Source organism: Pseudopipra pipra, chromosome 6 (assembly GCF_036250125.1).
Source record: "Pseudopipra pipra isolate bDixPip1 chromosome 6, bDixPip1.hap1, whole genome shotgun sequence".
Classification (NCBI taxonomy): Eukaryota; Metazoa; Chordata; class Aves; order Passeriformes; family Pipridae; genus Pseudopipra; species Pseudopipra pipra.
In genome coordinates, this window is record NC_087554.1 from 50,995,393 (window position 1) to 51,012,714 (window position 17,322).

A 17,322-nucleotide genomic window follows, 5' to 3' on the forward strand; every position below is an offset into this window, starting at 1 on the left:
AACCCATAAAGACCATAAAAGGCATTTATTTTTATGTAGTGCCTTTCATGTTTGTGGAAATGTTTGATAAAGTCTTATCTTAAAAAGATTTTGTTATTGATCCATTTAACATGAACTCCTTGCCAGTATTCTTCCCAGCACCAGAAACAAGCATCTAGTTCCTATGTTAGAGCTAAGCACAGCCTTAAAAACAACAGTAAGATACTTATGCCTGAAAGGTGCTGAATACGTTACGGGAAATAGCAGGAACAATATTGTGATATAACTGGATGTTATTTAATATACAGATATCAAAGTGATATGCTGAGCATTCTCAACAGATCTACACGTTGTTTATTTTGCTAGAACACTTAATTTCATAACAGGTGTATCTATAAGAGAGGAAAACAGAACAGCAGTTTTAAAACTTGGTTATAATAAAAACATTAAGAATATTAGAATAGATATCCTTCATCTTTAGAAACAAGTTTATTCAGCTAGTAAATGCTATGCTAGAAGAGTAAATACATCTTTTGTTACACAAATTCTACCTTCATCATCTTCCAAGTGATTGCTTAGATTTAGATACTGTTGAAAGAAATCCTACTGAACTCTAATGGAAAACTGTTATCAAAGGAATGTAACATTCACACACAGAGAGTCATGGCTGAAGCTGTTTCTGTCATTCACCTTGCTTAACTGTATTTCCATTAGGAAGTCAGGGTTTCTTCCTCTTCCCCCACATGCTGTATTCCGCCCATGCCTTGTTGGTGTATGAGAAGGAGAACTATGGGGACTTCTGGGGAAATAAAAAGAAAAAATACACTTTTGCAGATTAAAGTTATCTCACTGTTAATCTAAAACTAAATGCAATGGATGTAACTTATTAGTATTTTAATGGCTTTCAAAAAAACCCACTGAAATTGTGTTACTATTAAACAAATAATTTCTTTTTGCTCTTCAAGTAATGCATACTTAAGCAGAATGCTACATGTATGTGTCCCCCCAAATTACATTCAGAGAACATTTTCTTAATATTGGCTGTGATAATTTTAATAACTCTTTATCTTATATGACATCTGGTATACCTGACTCTTATGCTCCCTAAGCCCTGATCTCTTTAGGAAAATTTGACTTCTAATATTACCGAAAACAAAATCCATCCCTCCACCACACCCTCCCCCCCCCCAAAAAAAAAAAAAAATCAGCAAACCCAAACCCAGCTTGTCCAGGTTAAGACATGGGAAAAATACACTCTGGTGTGTGGAGTTAAACTGAAGAAGATTCTAGATGATCTTTAAGGTCCCTTCCAACCCAAACCATTCTGTGATTGACTCCTTGTGAGAAGGGAGCAAAGAAGAGAGCAAGGGACATTGAGATTTAACAGTGAGATTACTCCAAATTAAAAGAAAATTAAGTATTTTTAAGGGTTCTAATCTACAGAATTACATGAAACACTTACATGAAACTTTTAGCTGGTGATGTTGGTGGTGCAGTCCCAAAATCCCTTCCACCATAAAGATGCCAAATAAGAGATATTTCCTTTACAACATAGCGTACCAGAGGAACAGGAAAATGCAGAGGAGCTTTGCTTGTATCTGTTTTTTTAACAGGTTGGCTGAAATGATTTTCCTTTATGGTAATTGCATCATCAACCATTATTTTTATAACTGGCTCTTCCTCTTTTTCCTAATTAAAAAAAAAAGTGTATAGCCTTGAGAAGATGAAATCTGCTTTCTTTATTGAGATGCCTAATTCTTTCCTATGAAAAGTTATTCTGTATTGTCTTCTAAAGCTTATTCAACACATAATTGTTTTAGGAACGTTTCTTATAAAGTAAAGACAAAAGCATATGAAAAAAAACTAGATGCTGAGAGGTAGTTAAAAACAGCAACAACAAAAAAACCCAAAACAAAACAAAAAAATTCCCCACCCAAACTGTAAACAAAACAAAGTTCTAATTGAAAGCAAACAAAAAAAAACACAGAAGAGCCCAGTCTACCATACTAGCACTTTTGGAAACAAACAAGCTCAAATATAACTGGGAAAATACAGCTCCTAATCAGGGATCCAGGAACTACTTCTGTCTATTAAGATGAACACAACCAGAGATACTATGAACAACATGAACACCGTGCAGAGGACGGACATCAGTGTAAAGCAACACACAAGCTTTTCTCTGAGCTTTGGCAAGGATCTTAGGTCCTTAAAAATACTGAAAGCTTAGACTATGAGAGAAATGAATAAAAGATTAGAAGACGTGCAAACTATTTTCCTAAATACTGGGTTTGGCCTAAAACATTTTTTCCTAACTGTGCCACTACTGTAAGTCAAAATGGCAATGATAAAACATGACTAAAATGTAGGAAAACTGCCAATACAGTTTAATGTAACATTCAGATCAGAGAACAATGACATAGTGCTGAGATATAGAAAAATTGTATCTATCTGAAAATACTTATTCCTTGCAGTAACAATGCAGAGTTCCTTTCAAACAGAAAAATTATTTTTCTGCTAATTTGCCCATTGATAAAAAACATCACTAAGTATCACAGAAATCTATGAAATCTATTCTGTCTAAGTCTTACATAGGCTTTTCTCTAATTCAGTTTATATATGGACTTTTTTTAGTAATTTTCAAAGGATCTTACAGCAACAGCAACTTTGGGTGCAAAAAGAATGCAGAAATCATCACTTTCTGCTGGAACATCTCCCATGGCCTCATTTATGAGGTGATGAGTGAACGAAGCATAAGTGGGACTTGAATCTTGTGAGACATTTCCACTTTCATCTGGAAACAGGAAGAGATCTGAGCAAGATGGTTCCTGAGTTTGAGATCTGTCATCCAAAACTCCTGAGAGTTGAAGAAGGGTGGAGAAAAAAACATGTTTCAGTGGAAAAATCCTTACAAAATATGAAAATTATTTAAGAATTAACAAACATTTGTTAGCTTCAATTACATCAAGGAAATTTGGTTATTATATCTTGAATCACTTCCTACTATAAATAAAATACAATTTTCAAAATTCATCCAGTATACAATTGAAAGTGATTACAATATAATCATAACTAGTTACTAGCAGAGATGAACTGAGAAAAGATAGGAAAATTATTTGCAAAAACCCCCCACAGATACAAAAACTCAGAATCTGCCAAACATAGATCAAGCATTTTCATGTCCAAGTTTCTCATTCTGGTAGTAAGACCACAGCATCAATAACTTTCAGTACTACAGTGACTGTTCACCTTCCACCATCAAAAAGACCAGACATCACAGAAATAATGACATTCTCTATTTGCAGTACAAAATCCTTAGTAAATTTAAATCTGAATTACACTCTAGTCATGATATAGGAGCCATAATCCTGTGATAAAATCAACCTATCTTGCTCTATCTGCTAATGGAAAGAATTCCTCACAGCCAAAAGTTCTTCCTGTGACTCAGAAATGTACCATCTTCCTGGACTACCTTCATACACACAAGAGAGGTCGTTGATTTCTCCACATTGCAGTATGACATATAAACTTACACCTAATGCTAACTTACAGTCTTACAGAATTTGGAGTCTTGACAGATTCCTTCCCTGCTGCTTTGGTATCTCAGTAATGTGTGTTTGACAAGATTCTGCATTACTGTTATTAAAAGCAAGAATCTGTTTCATAGTTTGAAAACTTCAGACATCACACGTATCCGCTCCCATTCTTATTGCACCATCTCCACCTACACAAAACTTTCAAGGCCACTTTCTTTCCAAAAAGGCTGTACTTCGTGTGCTTATGCCTTTAGAGGATTCTTACCATTAGATTCTGGTTTCATGGCAGAAGCAGTCTGTTGAGTCTCAATTTCTTCCATTGCATCACTCATCAAATCCCGTAGAATCTGTTGCTCTGATTCAGCGAGGACTGGTCCATGGGAAGATGGTTGGCTAAAGGTCTCTACCTGTAGGAGAGGAGTTACATATGAAAGACAACTGCAATGTTGTGTTGAAAAAGACTTTGCTAGAAAAAGCTTGATTCACAGCTCTTAAACTGTGAGAAGAAACACCTTTACTTGATAAATAATCAAGTACTTTGAAACACCAAACTAGATAATTCATAGAGTAGGTTAGAACATTATGGTTCAGGATATTTAGATAATGAGAGTACCAGGACAGCTCATATATGTCCTAGAATTTCATTCTTTAGAAAAGAATAAAGTACAACAGGTAAACAGTACAAAACATTTTAAAATATTTAGTGACCAAAGCAGAAAAAAAACACCAACATTATTTTACTCTCAAATATATTTTAAATTAGATACAATCTGTTAATTTCTTCACAGGAAATCTCATATTATTTGGAAATAGAATGGAGATTAAAATTAAAACATATTACCAAGAAGCACAAAGTTAAGTTGATATTATTTTGCCGTGTTATACCTTCATTTTTGGCTTGCTAACTCCACGTTTAACCTCTGTCTTAGCAGGTGGATGTAAATCACCGTAACTTGCAATATATTGTATGAGATTCATTAGTGCAGCACACGAATCAGAGCAGGTACGAATATGGATCACATCGCTGGAACAGTGCAGCTCAAAACGTGGTTTGGTCTAGATAGTAACAATAAAAAGGTAAGAATGCATTTCAGATTCCATAAAAATAGCATCTTTACACAGTTGTTTTTAAATTAATTTACTTAACTAGTCAAAAAGGATTTAAAAGAAATAGCAAAATGAAGGAAAGTTTTTCAGTTTATTTTTAAGTATAATAAAGTAATTTTCAATCACAATCTCTCATGGAGATTTTACATTTTACTTTGTCTATGATTAAATACGTACTCTTTCTCCCTCAGAATCTGATTTTACTGCTGTAATGGTTAGTTCCAGCAGTCCCATATCCATAACACGAACATAATCTGAAAAATTATAATTAGAAAAAATATTAAGATAATAACACAATCCTTATTAAGTATTTCTTGTTATTACACTGCCAAAAATAGCATTAAAAAAGGTTTTTATCAAAACCTTTTATATCTCCACATTTCCTTCTCTTATGAGGATTAGTCTCTGAGTTCAAGTTTCAGCTACTCAAATCAAGAACTCAAATAATTTCAATCCAATATATCACTCCCACTGCCACCATCTGTGTGCAATGTAATCTTTTAAGGTATTTATCCTCATCCCATCTGTGTGAGTTAGAGAAACAGGCACACACAAGTTGAGTGACTAAGCATTCCACCAGTTTTTTAGTTGAAGTTAGAGAAAGAGAACACATGTTCACATAGTACTCATCTTTCAGTGCCACAAATAACTTATTTCCCCTCTTTTCTTGTTTAAACAAAACAGGCATACATTTATTGTGTCCTTTAATAGAGATCTCTTACCTAAGCTAAATACACACATTTGTGGGTACAAGGATTCATTATTTTTTCAATTCATTTGTTAAATACTGATTTAAGTTCCTCAGTCCTTAAAGGTTCTTACTATTTCAATGAGAGCAAACGAGTTGGTATCCTTTTCAGAACCTAGAACTCTGTGCCATATAGCACCTTTGAAGTTCAACTATTCTGAATACATCTCATAAAATGAGATCTCTTTTCTATGAAAATTTCTTTCTAGGAAACTCCAGATTTTTAAAAATATGCTTTTTTCCAATACCCATTATGAAACTTTAACGAGATAATGGAGGAATTGCAAGTTGCTCTTCTCTGACATACTTCTGAACAAATCTAAACTAGAGCACTCAGATGTTCATCAACACTGCGCTATTCACTCATATTCAAGTTGCTGCTCCTTATCTCCTCAGACCTCTTCTTCAAAAACCTTTATATATGCTGAATATTACTGTAATTTTGTTTCTTTAGGCTCTACAATTGATTAGTCACATCTAAAACATCCTTACCTCTATGGAGGTTGACCATAACAGTATTGCACTTGTCAGACAAGTGCAAAGCAGCTTCATCTAAAATTATCCTGGAACACAAAACAAGATAAAGATGCTAGACAAATGCTGTACAACCAACCAGTCAAAAGAAATTGGTATAGGAAAAAATACTTTAAAACACAAATATAGCTAATGTATCTTAAAGGCAAACTCTTCACTTTAACTTTTCATAATTTCCAAAACCACTGGCAATTAACTACTGTAACATATTTTCACTATCACTAATTATATTGGGTTTGCATTTCAGTTTTTATATTTGATCCTTTCTAGAATAAGAAATAATGCTTTTGACATACAGAATTGTCACTTATTTCCTTTTTTGCCTTTTTCTCTTTTTGATAAAGCTAACATACACATGTGTTTCAAGGGTAATTTAAAAAGCAACTTCGTAAATGTTTCACATCAGAACATGTATAACAGAATGAATATTCAACTGAAGTTGCAAGAAAAATTATTAAAAGTTACAGAGATGTTCACTAAATATTTAATTAATTAATATACTGTTTCCAAATAACAAATATTTAAGAAATCTTAAGTGTTTCTAATTAATAAAATGGACACAACAACATTTCAGGACATCTTTCAACCTTATTAAAAATGCAGAATTGCTGGTTGTTAAAGAAAGCAATCTAAATAAAAAAATATATTAAAAAATTATTTAACCTAATAAAACAGAAGGATTACACATAAGCAAAGTATATTTCAAAATACGTAAAGCAGTGTGATCATTTACACAACAGGAATGCTTCCAAGGTCAAAAAAGCAGACAGGCGTTACAAGTTTTACAGGAGCTTCCACGAATTACAATCACTTAAATCATACCTGAGAGTAGAAGAGGATTTATCTACTGCAACACTGCTTGAAATGCTGAAAGTTTCAACAGTAAGTAGAGATCTGACTGGCAAAAACAATGGCCTAACAACGAATAGGAAAAACAAATTAATACTCTGTACCTATTTAGAAGTGCAATCAGAGCCCTGCAGATGACCTAACTACATCTTCCCAGGCCTAGGCAACTGTATATCCTACTTTAAACTGCTTCCAGTTTAAGGGATTTCTGTTAAGTACTTTTTCCCAAAAAGCCTAAATAAATATTCTTTTTAGTATGCAAACTCAGACATTCTTGAAGAATAAATATATAGCTGCAGTGCCACCAAGTGATAAACACTTGCATTTTATTTACCTGTAGTCAAGAGCACAACTCCATAGATGGACATGAAAAGTTGTAATTGTAGCTGGAGGATTATATCCCAGAACAGGCTCATCAGAAATATTTAAAAAATATAAAATCTAAAAATCAAAAAACATATTATTTTAATAGTTCGATATCTGTTAAATAAATATTCAATCATCTATTGCAAAAAAGAAAATCTCTAGCAGGTATGACAATAACAAGATTAGTAGAAAGAAAAGGAGAGAACAGCTTCAGATATGTAAAGGTGCTTAGTCAGTGTTTTTTTATAGAAAAGCAGGGAATGGAAACAGGGCAAAAAACCTCATCAAAATTGCACCTTCAAAAGTATGGAAAAGACCCAAGTGGCGTATAAAGTCTCACAAATAATTTTTAAAATCTTGCCAAAATACAGTTTCATTCACCCTTCTTTGCAGTTGTTACTACAGTATTATCATTTTCTTTGCTCTCTGTCTAAAAAGTCAACTTTTCTTGTAATACTGAACATTGTTAAAGTTAACTTCAATATATTCTTCTTTTTCTTGGGGTTGGGATGGAAAATATGCTCAGAACTAGAAATATGTGCACGAGCATTGTACATACAGATTTTTCACATGTTACCATATAAAATAAACACTTATCCTCCTCTTTAAGATCTGCCATAGTTCCTTATCAAATCTGTAACACTATAAAAGTTCTTCATTTATTCTAAGCCTGGAGCATACCATTGCTGCTAGCCTTTTAATTGTTTCCTCTAACTGTCTCTTTGGACAATTTTTTATTTCACCCCTCACCCTCCAAAAGAGATTCTCAAGTGCATTATGAATTGAGCAAATTCATAAAGCAAATATGGAACACGGTTTAAAAGTAGGTTACACGAACCCACAGGAATATCATTCTAAGAAGAAAGTAATGACACAGCAGAGTCTGAAGCCCTAAGTTCAGCTCCATGAAGTTATACAATATCAATGCATATAAAAATAAGCACACCATACATACCAGAGGATAAGGATAAATTTGAATGTCAGGGTTTACTATCTGTGATCCAGTATGGTGTAAGTACATGCAACTACACTGCTACCGTGCCAATGGCATGCCCTGCCTCACGTGTTCACACACACAGGGTCTCCAGCCCTGGCTGCTGTGCTGTCCCTCTGCATCCACACCTGTGAGTACAACTCACAGAAGTGTTTGTGTAAACTGCTGCTTACTACCTCCCTAAGTCTTCTTCTCCACATTACTGCTCTTCAAAGTACACAAGACAGGGAACGTATAAGGGAGAAACAAGACTTGAGAAATAAAGTGAACAGAAGGGAAAAATGGGGAAATGCTTTCAGTGCTGCAAGTACTTTCTTGTTTTGTGGGTGAATTTTCACTAAAGAATTATTTAAGTACTTGAATAGCATTGCACTACCAAGATTTCTTCGAAAATTCTTAAAAAAAACAAAAACATCAAAAAACCCAAACACTAAAACAAAATAACGCCCACCCCACCCTGAACCTCTCTGACACGTAGTGGATTTAGGATGATGAGAGGAACTGTACCAAGTGAATACACAAGAAATAATTTAAAAGCAAGACTACAGCCTATCAGTGGTCTCAAAAAGAGACCAGAAAGAAAGAATAACACTTTCAAAAAAAGAGTATGATAATAAGACATAGCTTAACACCAAGATTTTATATCAAGGTTTAGTTTGATACTCAAACCCAATAAAACAATGAGACTAAAACTGAAGATGCAGTTGAGAAAACTGTAGCAATCTGACCTGTTCATGCCAGCTTAAACCTGAAGGCAGTACTCTGTGCTGAAGGGTGGCTCCCCGTAATCCAACAGCAACTAGAAATTCCTGCACAACAAAGTTGCATGACTTAGCTTACATGAAACATATGTAACTATTTGGCATTTAGATTATGAAATAGTATCATCCCTCTGTTCCCGAAATCTCCAAGTGTATAGAAATGAAGAAAGGACTGGGCCAGGATTAAGCATTCAAAAAACTCTGCTTCACAATACAGAAACCCTGGCTAATACAGTCTCATACCCTTTGCAACAGCGTAGTTTAGAAATAACAGTTTTGTGGTGGTGATGGAAGGAAGGCCACCTGCACAGTCAATCCAGGATTCACCAGAAATTAGCAGGAGTACCAACTCAATGTAGTTCTTTCTTATGCTGTTCAAATCTGAGTCAGTTCAGCCCCCCACAACACTACACAGGTCTGCAGGTTCCTTCTCCAGATAACTCCAACCTGTTTGTCACCAGCTAAGAGGTCATCTTTTAGCCACACCAATGAATGCTACTGTTACTTAGCTATGTCACTCCAAATAGGTAAGCAAGTGCTGCCTATTAGATGACACTGCCAGTAAACTGAGCAGAAAGCTTTTAACTCTTTATATTTGTTCTTGTCTGTTTTGGCACCAGATTAAAACTCAACAAAACAAACGAACAAAGTCAGAAAAAACTGTCAAAGAAATGCCTTCAGTAATGAAATGCAGCGTGATTAGCAAAGTGAAACATTGGAAGAATTAGTAAATTATACTGATAATTAAATTTTAGAATCCACCCATAAGATTCTAACAGAAAATTACAGTTTGAGGATGAATGTCATGGTTTGTTTATCTATAGCCCTTGTAACTCCACATCTAGATGCTTCCATATTAATTGAAGTAACTCAAATAATTTATAAAAGCACAAATGTAAAAACACAAACCTTAGTATTGCTCTCTACTTTATCTGACTGGATTTTGACTGCAACAGTCAGCATACTTGGACTATCCACTCCCACACCATCTGAAGTAGTCCTGCTAAGACCATCTTCTTCAGAAAAACAAATAGTAGGTTCTAACCAATGGGGACGTATTGTGCTGGGCAGTCGTACTTCAGAGGAAGGGACAACCCCATCTACCAAACCTGCAAAGAGATTTTAGAATGAGTTACCTCAGGCTTCAAAGCCGTTACTGATGGAAGAGTAAAGGAAAATCCTTTTTATGCTTTACGCTTATAAAATTATTTTAATTGTCAAAGTTAGTCATGAACACTGACGACCAAAAACTGTGAAGGGAAGGTTACAGGTGATCCAATATTTAAAACCAGGGTTCAAGCTAAAATCTTCAGTCTGACTACAGGGTTTAAGTTTTTTATCTGCCCAACAAAATGGCAGAGGTGAAATAAAGGACAGATCTCCAACAGGTTACGTGGAGAATAAGAACATGTGTCTCCATTTTATGAGACACTGACACGCTAACCCATAAACATACAATAATTAAGCCTTGCACTGAAAATACCACTGATTCAGAAACATGAGGGGAAAACCTTAAGAAGTTTAACTAAATGGGGGCTATCAGTCATACAAACTACACAGTCAAAATTCTTCATCTGCTGACTACAACTAGCTACCCAGGAAAAACACAGCAGACGCTGGTACCCTGCAACTTTTTGAATGAAACAACCAATAACATGTAGGAAGCTAGTACTTTCATAGTAAAGAACAGACTGTACAGCTAATTTGACAGAGGATCACAATATCAATGAAGACCAGCAGTTGCCAAGGAAAAGTTTGAGCTAAACTAAGTAAATATAGTTATCATAAAGTTGCATTACTGTAGTCTTTAGAAAGTTTAGCCATGAATTAAATCTGTTGTGCCAAATGATACACTATCAAAGAAAAAAAAGAAAAAAAAATACAGCCTTTCTCCTAAAAAAACTGCAAGCTTATGTCATTTCAAATTTAGTCCCAAAGACTTGTCAATGCCACCCTACCTTGATGATATAAATTGAGGCTGCTAGAATGGAGACAAACATAGTGCCTGTCCTCAAAGCCTTCATATTTAGTCACGCTGAAAAGGGAACCACTGTTGAACTCAAGCCAAAATTCACCGTACTTTCCTTCCAGTGTATTTCCATCATCCTGCTGAAGGAAGCATAGAAAGGATAAAACTACTGTTGGCTGAGTTTGCTGCATTTAGACAGTCTAAACTAACATAACTAACTTGCTACCAATACATGTTTTCCTGCTTTTATTTTAGTTATTCTCATGTGAAGCAAAGTAAACACAATTGGTAAAATATTGTATTGCATTATTGCCTAGTTATAGTATAGTAGTATGAACATTACAGAATTACTGTTAAAAACACTTGTTCAGTCCAAATAAGTACATACAGCATGAAGGGACCCTGTGGTCAAAACAACAAACAACTTTTTCCAGTCTCAGGGCCTCACCTTTACATCTGTGAATACTGACACTAATCCATGTGTCACATTCAGCAGAACAGACAAAAAGCTTTGCGAGTTCTTGTTCTGTGAGTCCAGCTTTTTCCTTCTGCGTGAACGATAGTTTGGATCAACAGTGGAATAATACTGTAGTGTTTCTTCCTCAGATCCACTCTCATCATCTAATAGATAAAATGGAAAACAACTCAACTCATTCGCTAACTAGTACATATATTATGTCAATAACTTGTTTTTCCATTGGTAATGCAATTCAATTTCACACTTATTTTACTCAAATAAACAGTAATCTATATTTTGTCTTCTTGGTTTATGTTTTCTCCTAAGTTCACAAAATCTTTCCACTAACAGCTTAATCACTTCAGCCAATTATGCTTCTAAATCACTATAGTTCTAGATGATTTATTAAGTGTATTACCATAATTAACTGCAGATTTAAATTGACTAAAGCTGTCTTTACTGAAAGTGTTGATGAGCTGGCTGGCCACAGATAGTCCAACACCATAAGAAAGGTTTTCAAATGTTTCTACAGGAGATGGAGCTGTGGGTTCCCACAACAATAAATCATTGCTGATCCTAGGAAGAAATACATTGTCATTACACAAAACATATGACTACGTTCCCACTTTATATTAAGTCAGTCAAGCATATTTTCTTTGCAGACTTCATATAACAGATTTCAGATTCCATAAACAAGATAGAGAAAAAAAGTTCAAGAGCACAAGAAATATATTAATGTGTAAAAGCAACAAATAATGAAAGTAACCTTTATTCTGTAATTATTATACACACATATCAAAGTCTAACATTTGACAGTGACACGAAAGCCTCTATAAGTAGGTACATATTAGCTCAGTAGGTTGGAGGGGGTGAGAAAATCCTACTTTCATCACATCAATTTTCAACCAAGTTGCGGGAAAAATTTGTTCTTTTGATTTCAAGTGAGTGTGTCTGCTATGGTAAAGACAGATGTGACATTCAGTGTAGAAATATTCCAACAGAATATTCAACGAAAGGATCAGCTTTGCCACTTTGGAAGTGAAAAATACTCTAGAAGTGAAGTAATACCTATCAGAGGCTAAAACAGGTCGGCACCTCTCTTGCATCTAACATAGCACAGTACCAATCTAGTAGTATTCTGTTGTCTTTCAGACAGAAAATTAACAAAAATAAAAGCTGAACACACATCTGTAAGCTGGAATTGTTCTCTCTACACTTTTGTAAACCTTTGTAATGCTTACAAAATTGGGTTAGGGTTTTTTCCCCTGACTGCCTTGTAAACTCTAGATATATAGATGGAAACAATAAGATGGAGTGCAACAGTTTTTGAAGTACAATGATCTACTTAAAGAAGAAATCAGAAAGATTAGAGCAAAATGAAATATTGCAAACAGAGATCTGAACCAAGCACTCAGTGAGAGCAAATGACTGTTTAGCTTTACCCTTTGTTCACAATATCTGCCAAACACTTCTTAGCAGATGGCTGTCATGGCACCGACCAGATGCCTGAGACAATGCTGTCTCTGATGTTAACTTGAAAAAATATTTATATGGCATTTTATGTTCTTAAATAAACTATACAAGTGCTACATCTGCTTATTCAATTGCTTTTATCAACAGTGAATACAGAACTAAGAGTACAGGTCATGATAACCAAGCAAAAACAATTATCATACTTGCCTGTTGTAAAGCTTTTCATAAAAGCTTTTGTTCGGTAATGTTAAGTGAATGTTTGGTAACATGAGTTCCAGTACATAATGAGAATTGCTAATTGTTTTATCCTGAAACTCAGTCATTTCTACTACATCTCCTGGCATCACCATCTGAAAGAAAAAAGAAAAAAAAAAACTCTTAAGTTAAAAAAACCAAAACGTAAAAGTGGTAGCCAGAAGATGTACATCAAGTAGTGAGGATGTATTAATTTTGTCTACCATAAGCACAAAGCAATAACAAAACTTTATAGTACCTCTTCATTTTCAAACATGACCCTACGAGAAGAAAAAGGAGAAGGCTCTGGTCTTCTAATATCACAGACATCCTTCAAAGAATGAGACCCTCCTTCTTCTTCCTCTTGAAAGTTATTATCACCTTCTTCCTCCTCAGCTGCTATCCTTTCCAGAATAGAGTGCACAGCCAGAGGGTTTATTTTCAATACAATCCTGACATTGGAGAAGTTATGCAGAATAAGCCATTAGATATGCTTATAATGTTTATATTTAAGCACTGTCACATGTCCCCTAGTTCTACTGGCTTGTCACTAAATACACACAGACTAAATAGCTCAAAGACCAGGGTTTTTTTTTATTAGATAGTAACATATTTTATTACCCAAAGCCATACTGCTAAGAAAAAAACCAAACTTACATATACAAAGGGACATGGAAAAACAACCATCAGATGAAAGAAAATGTTACTGTCTGTTTTTTCCAATTCCATCAGGTGACCATTTAGGTGACCTTTTTTTAAGAAAAACCTGGCACTCTCCCAAAATAATGCTTGTTTCACTAGATCATTAACAGCTATTCAAAATACTCTACTGCGTGATGCAGTATATTATATGTAAACACTCTTACAGAAAAATTTATTTGTGTCATTATGAAAGAAAAAATCTCCCTACAAACTTGCTGTCAGGAAGCCACTAAATATTGTGGCATAAAAAGTACACAGCAAATTCTGTAGCAAATCTAAAATTGCCTCTTTAAACATCTTATTACATGCTTCAGTTGCTAGGTCCTTCTCTTCAGTAAGTCCCATGTACTGTATTGCCTTGCATGTGATACAAACTGCAATAATTCAGTCTCAATATAGTTATTCTTATTGTTATTCTGGCTTATTAATATATTATATAATTTATGAGATAATTATATAATTACTATTAATATATTATAAATATATAACCAATATTAACATATTATTATTATATTTTTAGGCAAAACTTGATGGGGGGTTGTTTGGTATTCAGTCTGGAATGCAGAAGTAGGAGAAGAGGTAAAGTGACAAAAAAAATGGGAGAAAGTTGAGTCTAATAATTCATCTAACTTTCACTGACATTTACTCAAGGAGTTTTTTATACTTCTTTTTGTTTTTTTATAAATTCTTGAGGTCTTTTCACAAGTTACATGTTCTTTCTTTGCAAATTATTTTCATGCATTTATCACACGGGCATTCTGCATTAAAATCACAAAAATAACAGTGCTGCTTAAAAATCAAAACAACCCATATTAAAAAAACCCAAATGTTTTTTTACCGAGGCCAGTCAAAATTGTCTGATGACGATGTCACATCTCCATCTGTGCCTCCAGACACTTGAAAAAATTTTATTGGTGTTTCTGCATTATCTTCTTCAAATGAACCTGAATAGAAAGAGATTTTTTAAAAATTAACACAGGAATGACAACTGCTAACTTCTGATTAGCTGCTCCTCAGGCTAGAGTTTAACATAGCAATTGTCAATGCTATTTGCTAAGCTACTTAGGCAAATTTGGTTGTCTCTTCCTCCAAAAAATATCAACTTTTAGAAACAAAAATTATTTCACATTATTTTCTAGCTAGCAGAAAATAATGTAGTTAGAAAACAAGACGTTTCTAATGCACAGATATCTGCATTTACACTTATAGCATCACTACATTTTGTCACAGCCTTGATAAGTACACGAAACGACACATAAGCAGAGAAGGTTGCAAATATAAATCAGTTTCACAGATTTATTACTTTGGGAGGTATTAGAGGCATGAAATTATTAAAGTTTTCTCAATGGTTATTTAGGGAATCAATCACAGAATCACAGAATCGTTAGGATTGGAAAGGACCTCTGCAGAATATCTAGTCCAACCTCTCTGCCAAAGCAGGGTCACCTAGAGCAGGTTACACAGGAACACATCCAGGTTGGTTCTGAATATCTGCAGAGAGGGAAACTCCACAATCTCCCTGGGCATCCTGTTCCAGTGCTCTGCCACCTTCAATATAAAGTTCTTCCCTGTGCTGAGGTGAAACTTCAGTTTACGTCCATTACTCCTTGTCCTGTCTCTGGGCACCACTGAAATGAGTCTGGCACCATCCTCTTAGCACATCACTTTGAGAGGTTTATATGCATTAATGAGATCTCTCCTCATATGAGACATGCTCCAAATCCCTCATCATCTTTATTGCTCTCTGCTGGACCCTCTCCAGCAGCTTCTTGTCTTCCTTGTACTGAGGAGGCCAGAACCAGACACAGCATTTCAGATGTGGCCTCACTAGAGTCGAGTAGAGAGAGAGGATCAACTCCCTCAATCTGCCAGCCACACTCTTCCTGATGCACCCCAGGACACCACTGCCCCTCCTTGGCCACAAGGGTACACTTGCCAGCTCATGGTCAACTTGTCATCCACCAATACTCCCAGGTCCTTCTTTCCAGAGCTGCTGTCTAGCAGGTCAGCCTTCAACCTGTACTGATACTGGAGTTACTCCACTCCAAGTGCAGTGCCCTACACTTGATCTTATTGCACCTCATTAGGTTTCTCCCCACCCAACTTTTCAGCCTATCAAGGTCCTGCTGAATGGCAGCACAGCCTTCAGGTGTATCAGCCACTCCCCCCAGTTTTGTGTGGCCAGCACCTTGCTGAGGGTGCATTCTATCCCTTCATCCAGGGATTCTTCATTTCTAGACTAGACTTCTAACTTACAGAGCTCCTACGAATCTACAAAACTTACCTGGGATAGAGAACCGAGACATATATGAAATTGAAAAAACTGGTATAACAATGTAACAGAAAATAGAAGAAATACTAGCTCAGATCTCAAAAACCAAGAATGCAAGCACTACACTTAGATACATTAGCCTCCTATTATTTTGTTTTCACTTATGTTGGTATTTAGTACAGAGCACTAAACTACAGCAGAGATATCTACTCAAAAATTCAGGTGGAAAGACACTCCCTATGTTAATCCATATGAGAGGACCTTTTTCTCAACTACACAGTATCTGGGAAAATAAAAAGAACATTTAATATAATATTAACATTCTTACCAGTTAGCTCTTTAAAGGTAAGCTCTAATTTAACTTGTTCTGGAGTTGACCCTCCTATAAATTCAGTTTTAAATTCCATATCTGTAAATTCAAGATGAAGAATCTCCTTCTGAAGTGATTTCTTAAACCATGGTCCTCTTTCTTGATCTGACCGTAGGTCAGGTATTGGGAAGCGAACAGAGAGATTTAATGCTGGGGCAGTGACTTGAACTGAAACTCTACAGTTTGCAGGAGTATGTGAATCATCCAGAAAAACTTCAGTAAATGCTTTATGCTGAAAACAAAGTAAATGGAAAAAAAAATCTAAATTAGAGAAAACTGCATTAAAAGTGACTATGGGGAAAGCTTTTTTATGATGCAATACCTAAAAAAGAAAAATATTATTTATGTATCACAGAAAACACACATTAAGGCCAACAGCTATTAGTCTTAGAATATTTTTCTATTATTGGGGCTGTTAATATTCTATTTAGTTAGAAGTCAAGTATTTGCAGAAGTTAGCAATCCTTTAAAAAAAAGTCTATTTTCGCATCTTTCTTTTTCTCTTATAGACAGAGTACCAAACAATACTCAGCTGCAGTTAGGAAATACTGTGTCTCAGATATTTTTTTAAAAATTGTGACTGTTAAGAAGCCAGGAATTATTATCTTGTGTATTTGAAACAGAGAGAAAGACTTGCCCCTTTCAGCAAGTCATGTCATCCAGCTTCTGTCACTGACATGTCCTTCAAAGCCTCCCTGAGTGTAGCATTTTGCTGACCAAAACTGAAAAGAATCAAACTCTCAGGACACAACCATATTGATAGAAATGATTGATGTCTTACACATTCTTTAAATAAGGGTTCTTTTAAATAGGTTTGAAGACTGATTTTTTTGGAATCGATCGATGCAGCAATAAAATTCCATGAAGATATTTGTTGCTGTGTAGTTAATTGTATTAATCGTTCCTCAAGTACTTGAAGAAAAGTAGTCCAGTTTAATGTTATTGTGCTAAAACTTCTGTTGGTCCCCAGTCAC

The 17,322-nt window shown here is 35.1% G+C and overlaps 1 protein-coding gene across 3 annotated transcripts in view; it reads right to left on the minus strand.

The window, feature by feature from the left end:
* The window catches only part of ATG2B (autophagy related 2B), a 49,459-nt gene that overhangs the window by 13,768 nt on the left and 18,369 nt on the right, over nucleotides 1-17,322 (minus strand). For 2 of the 3 annotated variants that reach the window (XM_064659093.1, XM_064659092.1), the window contains exons 15-32: nucleotides 16,307-16,580; nucleotides 14,545-14,650; nucleotides 13,264-13,456; nucleotides 12,978-13,120; nucleotides 11,716-11,873; nucleotides 11,289-11,461; nucleotides 10,830-10,980; nucleotides 9,781-9,980; nucleotides 8,839-8,919; nucleotides 7,085-7,191; nucleotides 6,724-6,816; nucleotides 5,860-5,930; nucleotides 4,797-4,873; nucleotides 4,398-4,568; nucleotides 3,778-3,919; nucleotides 2,631-2,833; nucleotides 1,442-1,668; nucleotides 670-778 (exon numbers count right to left, since the gene is read on the minus strand). In XM_064659093.1, coding sequence (XP_064515163.1) covers nucleotides 670-778; nucleotides 1,442-1,668; nucleotides 2,631-2,833; nucleotides 3,778-3,919; nucleotides 4,398-4,568; nucleotides 4,797-4,873; nucleotides 5,860-5,930; nucleotides 6,724-6,816; nucleotides 7,085-7,191; nucleotides 8,839-8,919; nucleotides 9,781-9,980; nucleotides 10,830-10,980; nucleotides 11,289-11,461; nucleotides 11,716-11,873; nucleotides 12,978-13,120; nucleotides 13,264-13,456; nucleotides 14,545-14,650; nucleotides 16,307-16,580 — 2,679 coding nt within the window. The remainder of the gene's footprint in view (nucleotides 1-669; nucleotides 779-1,441; nucleotides 1,669-2,630; nucleotides 2,834-3,777; nucleotides 3,920-4,397; nucleotides 4,569-4,796; nucleotides 4,874-5,859; nucleotides 5,931-6,723; nucleotides 6,817-7,084; nucleotides 7,192-8,838; nucleotides 8,920-9,780; nucleotides 9,981-10,829; nucleotides 10,981-11,288; nucleotides 11,462-11,715; nucleotides 11,874-12,977; nucleotides 13,121-13,263; nucleotides 13,457-14,544; nucleotides 14,651-16,306; nucleotides 16,581-17,322) is intronic. The other variant, XM_064659094.1, reaches the window with a different exon arrangement.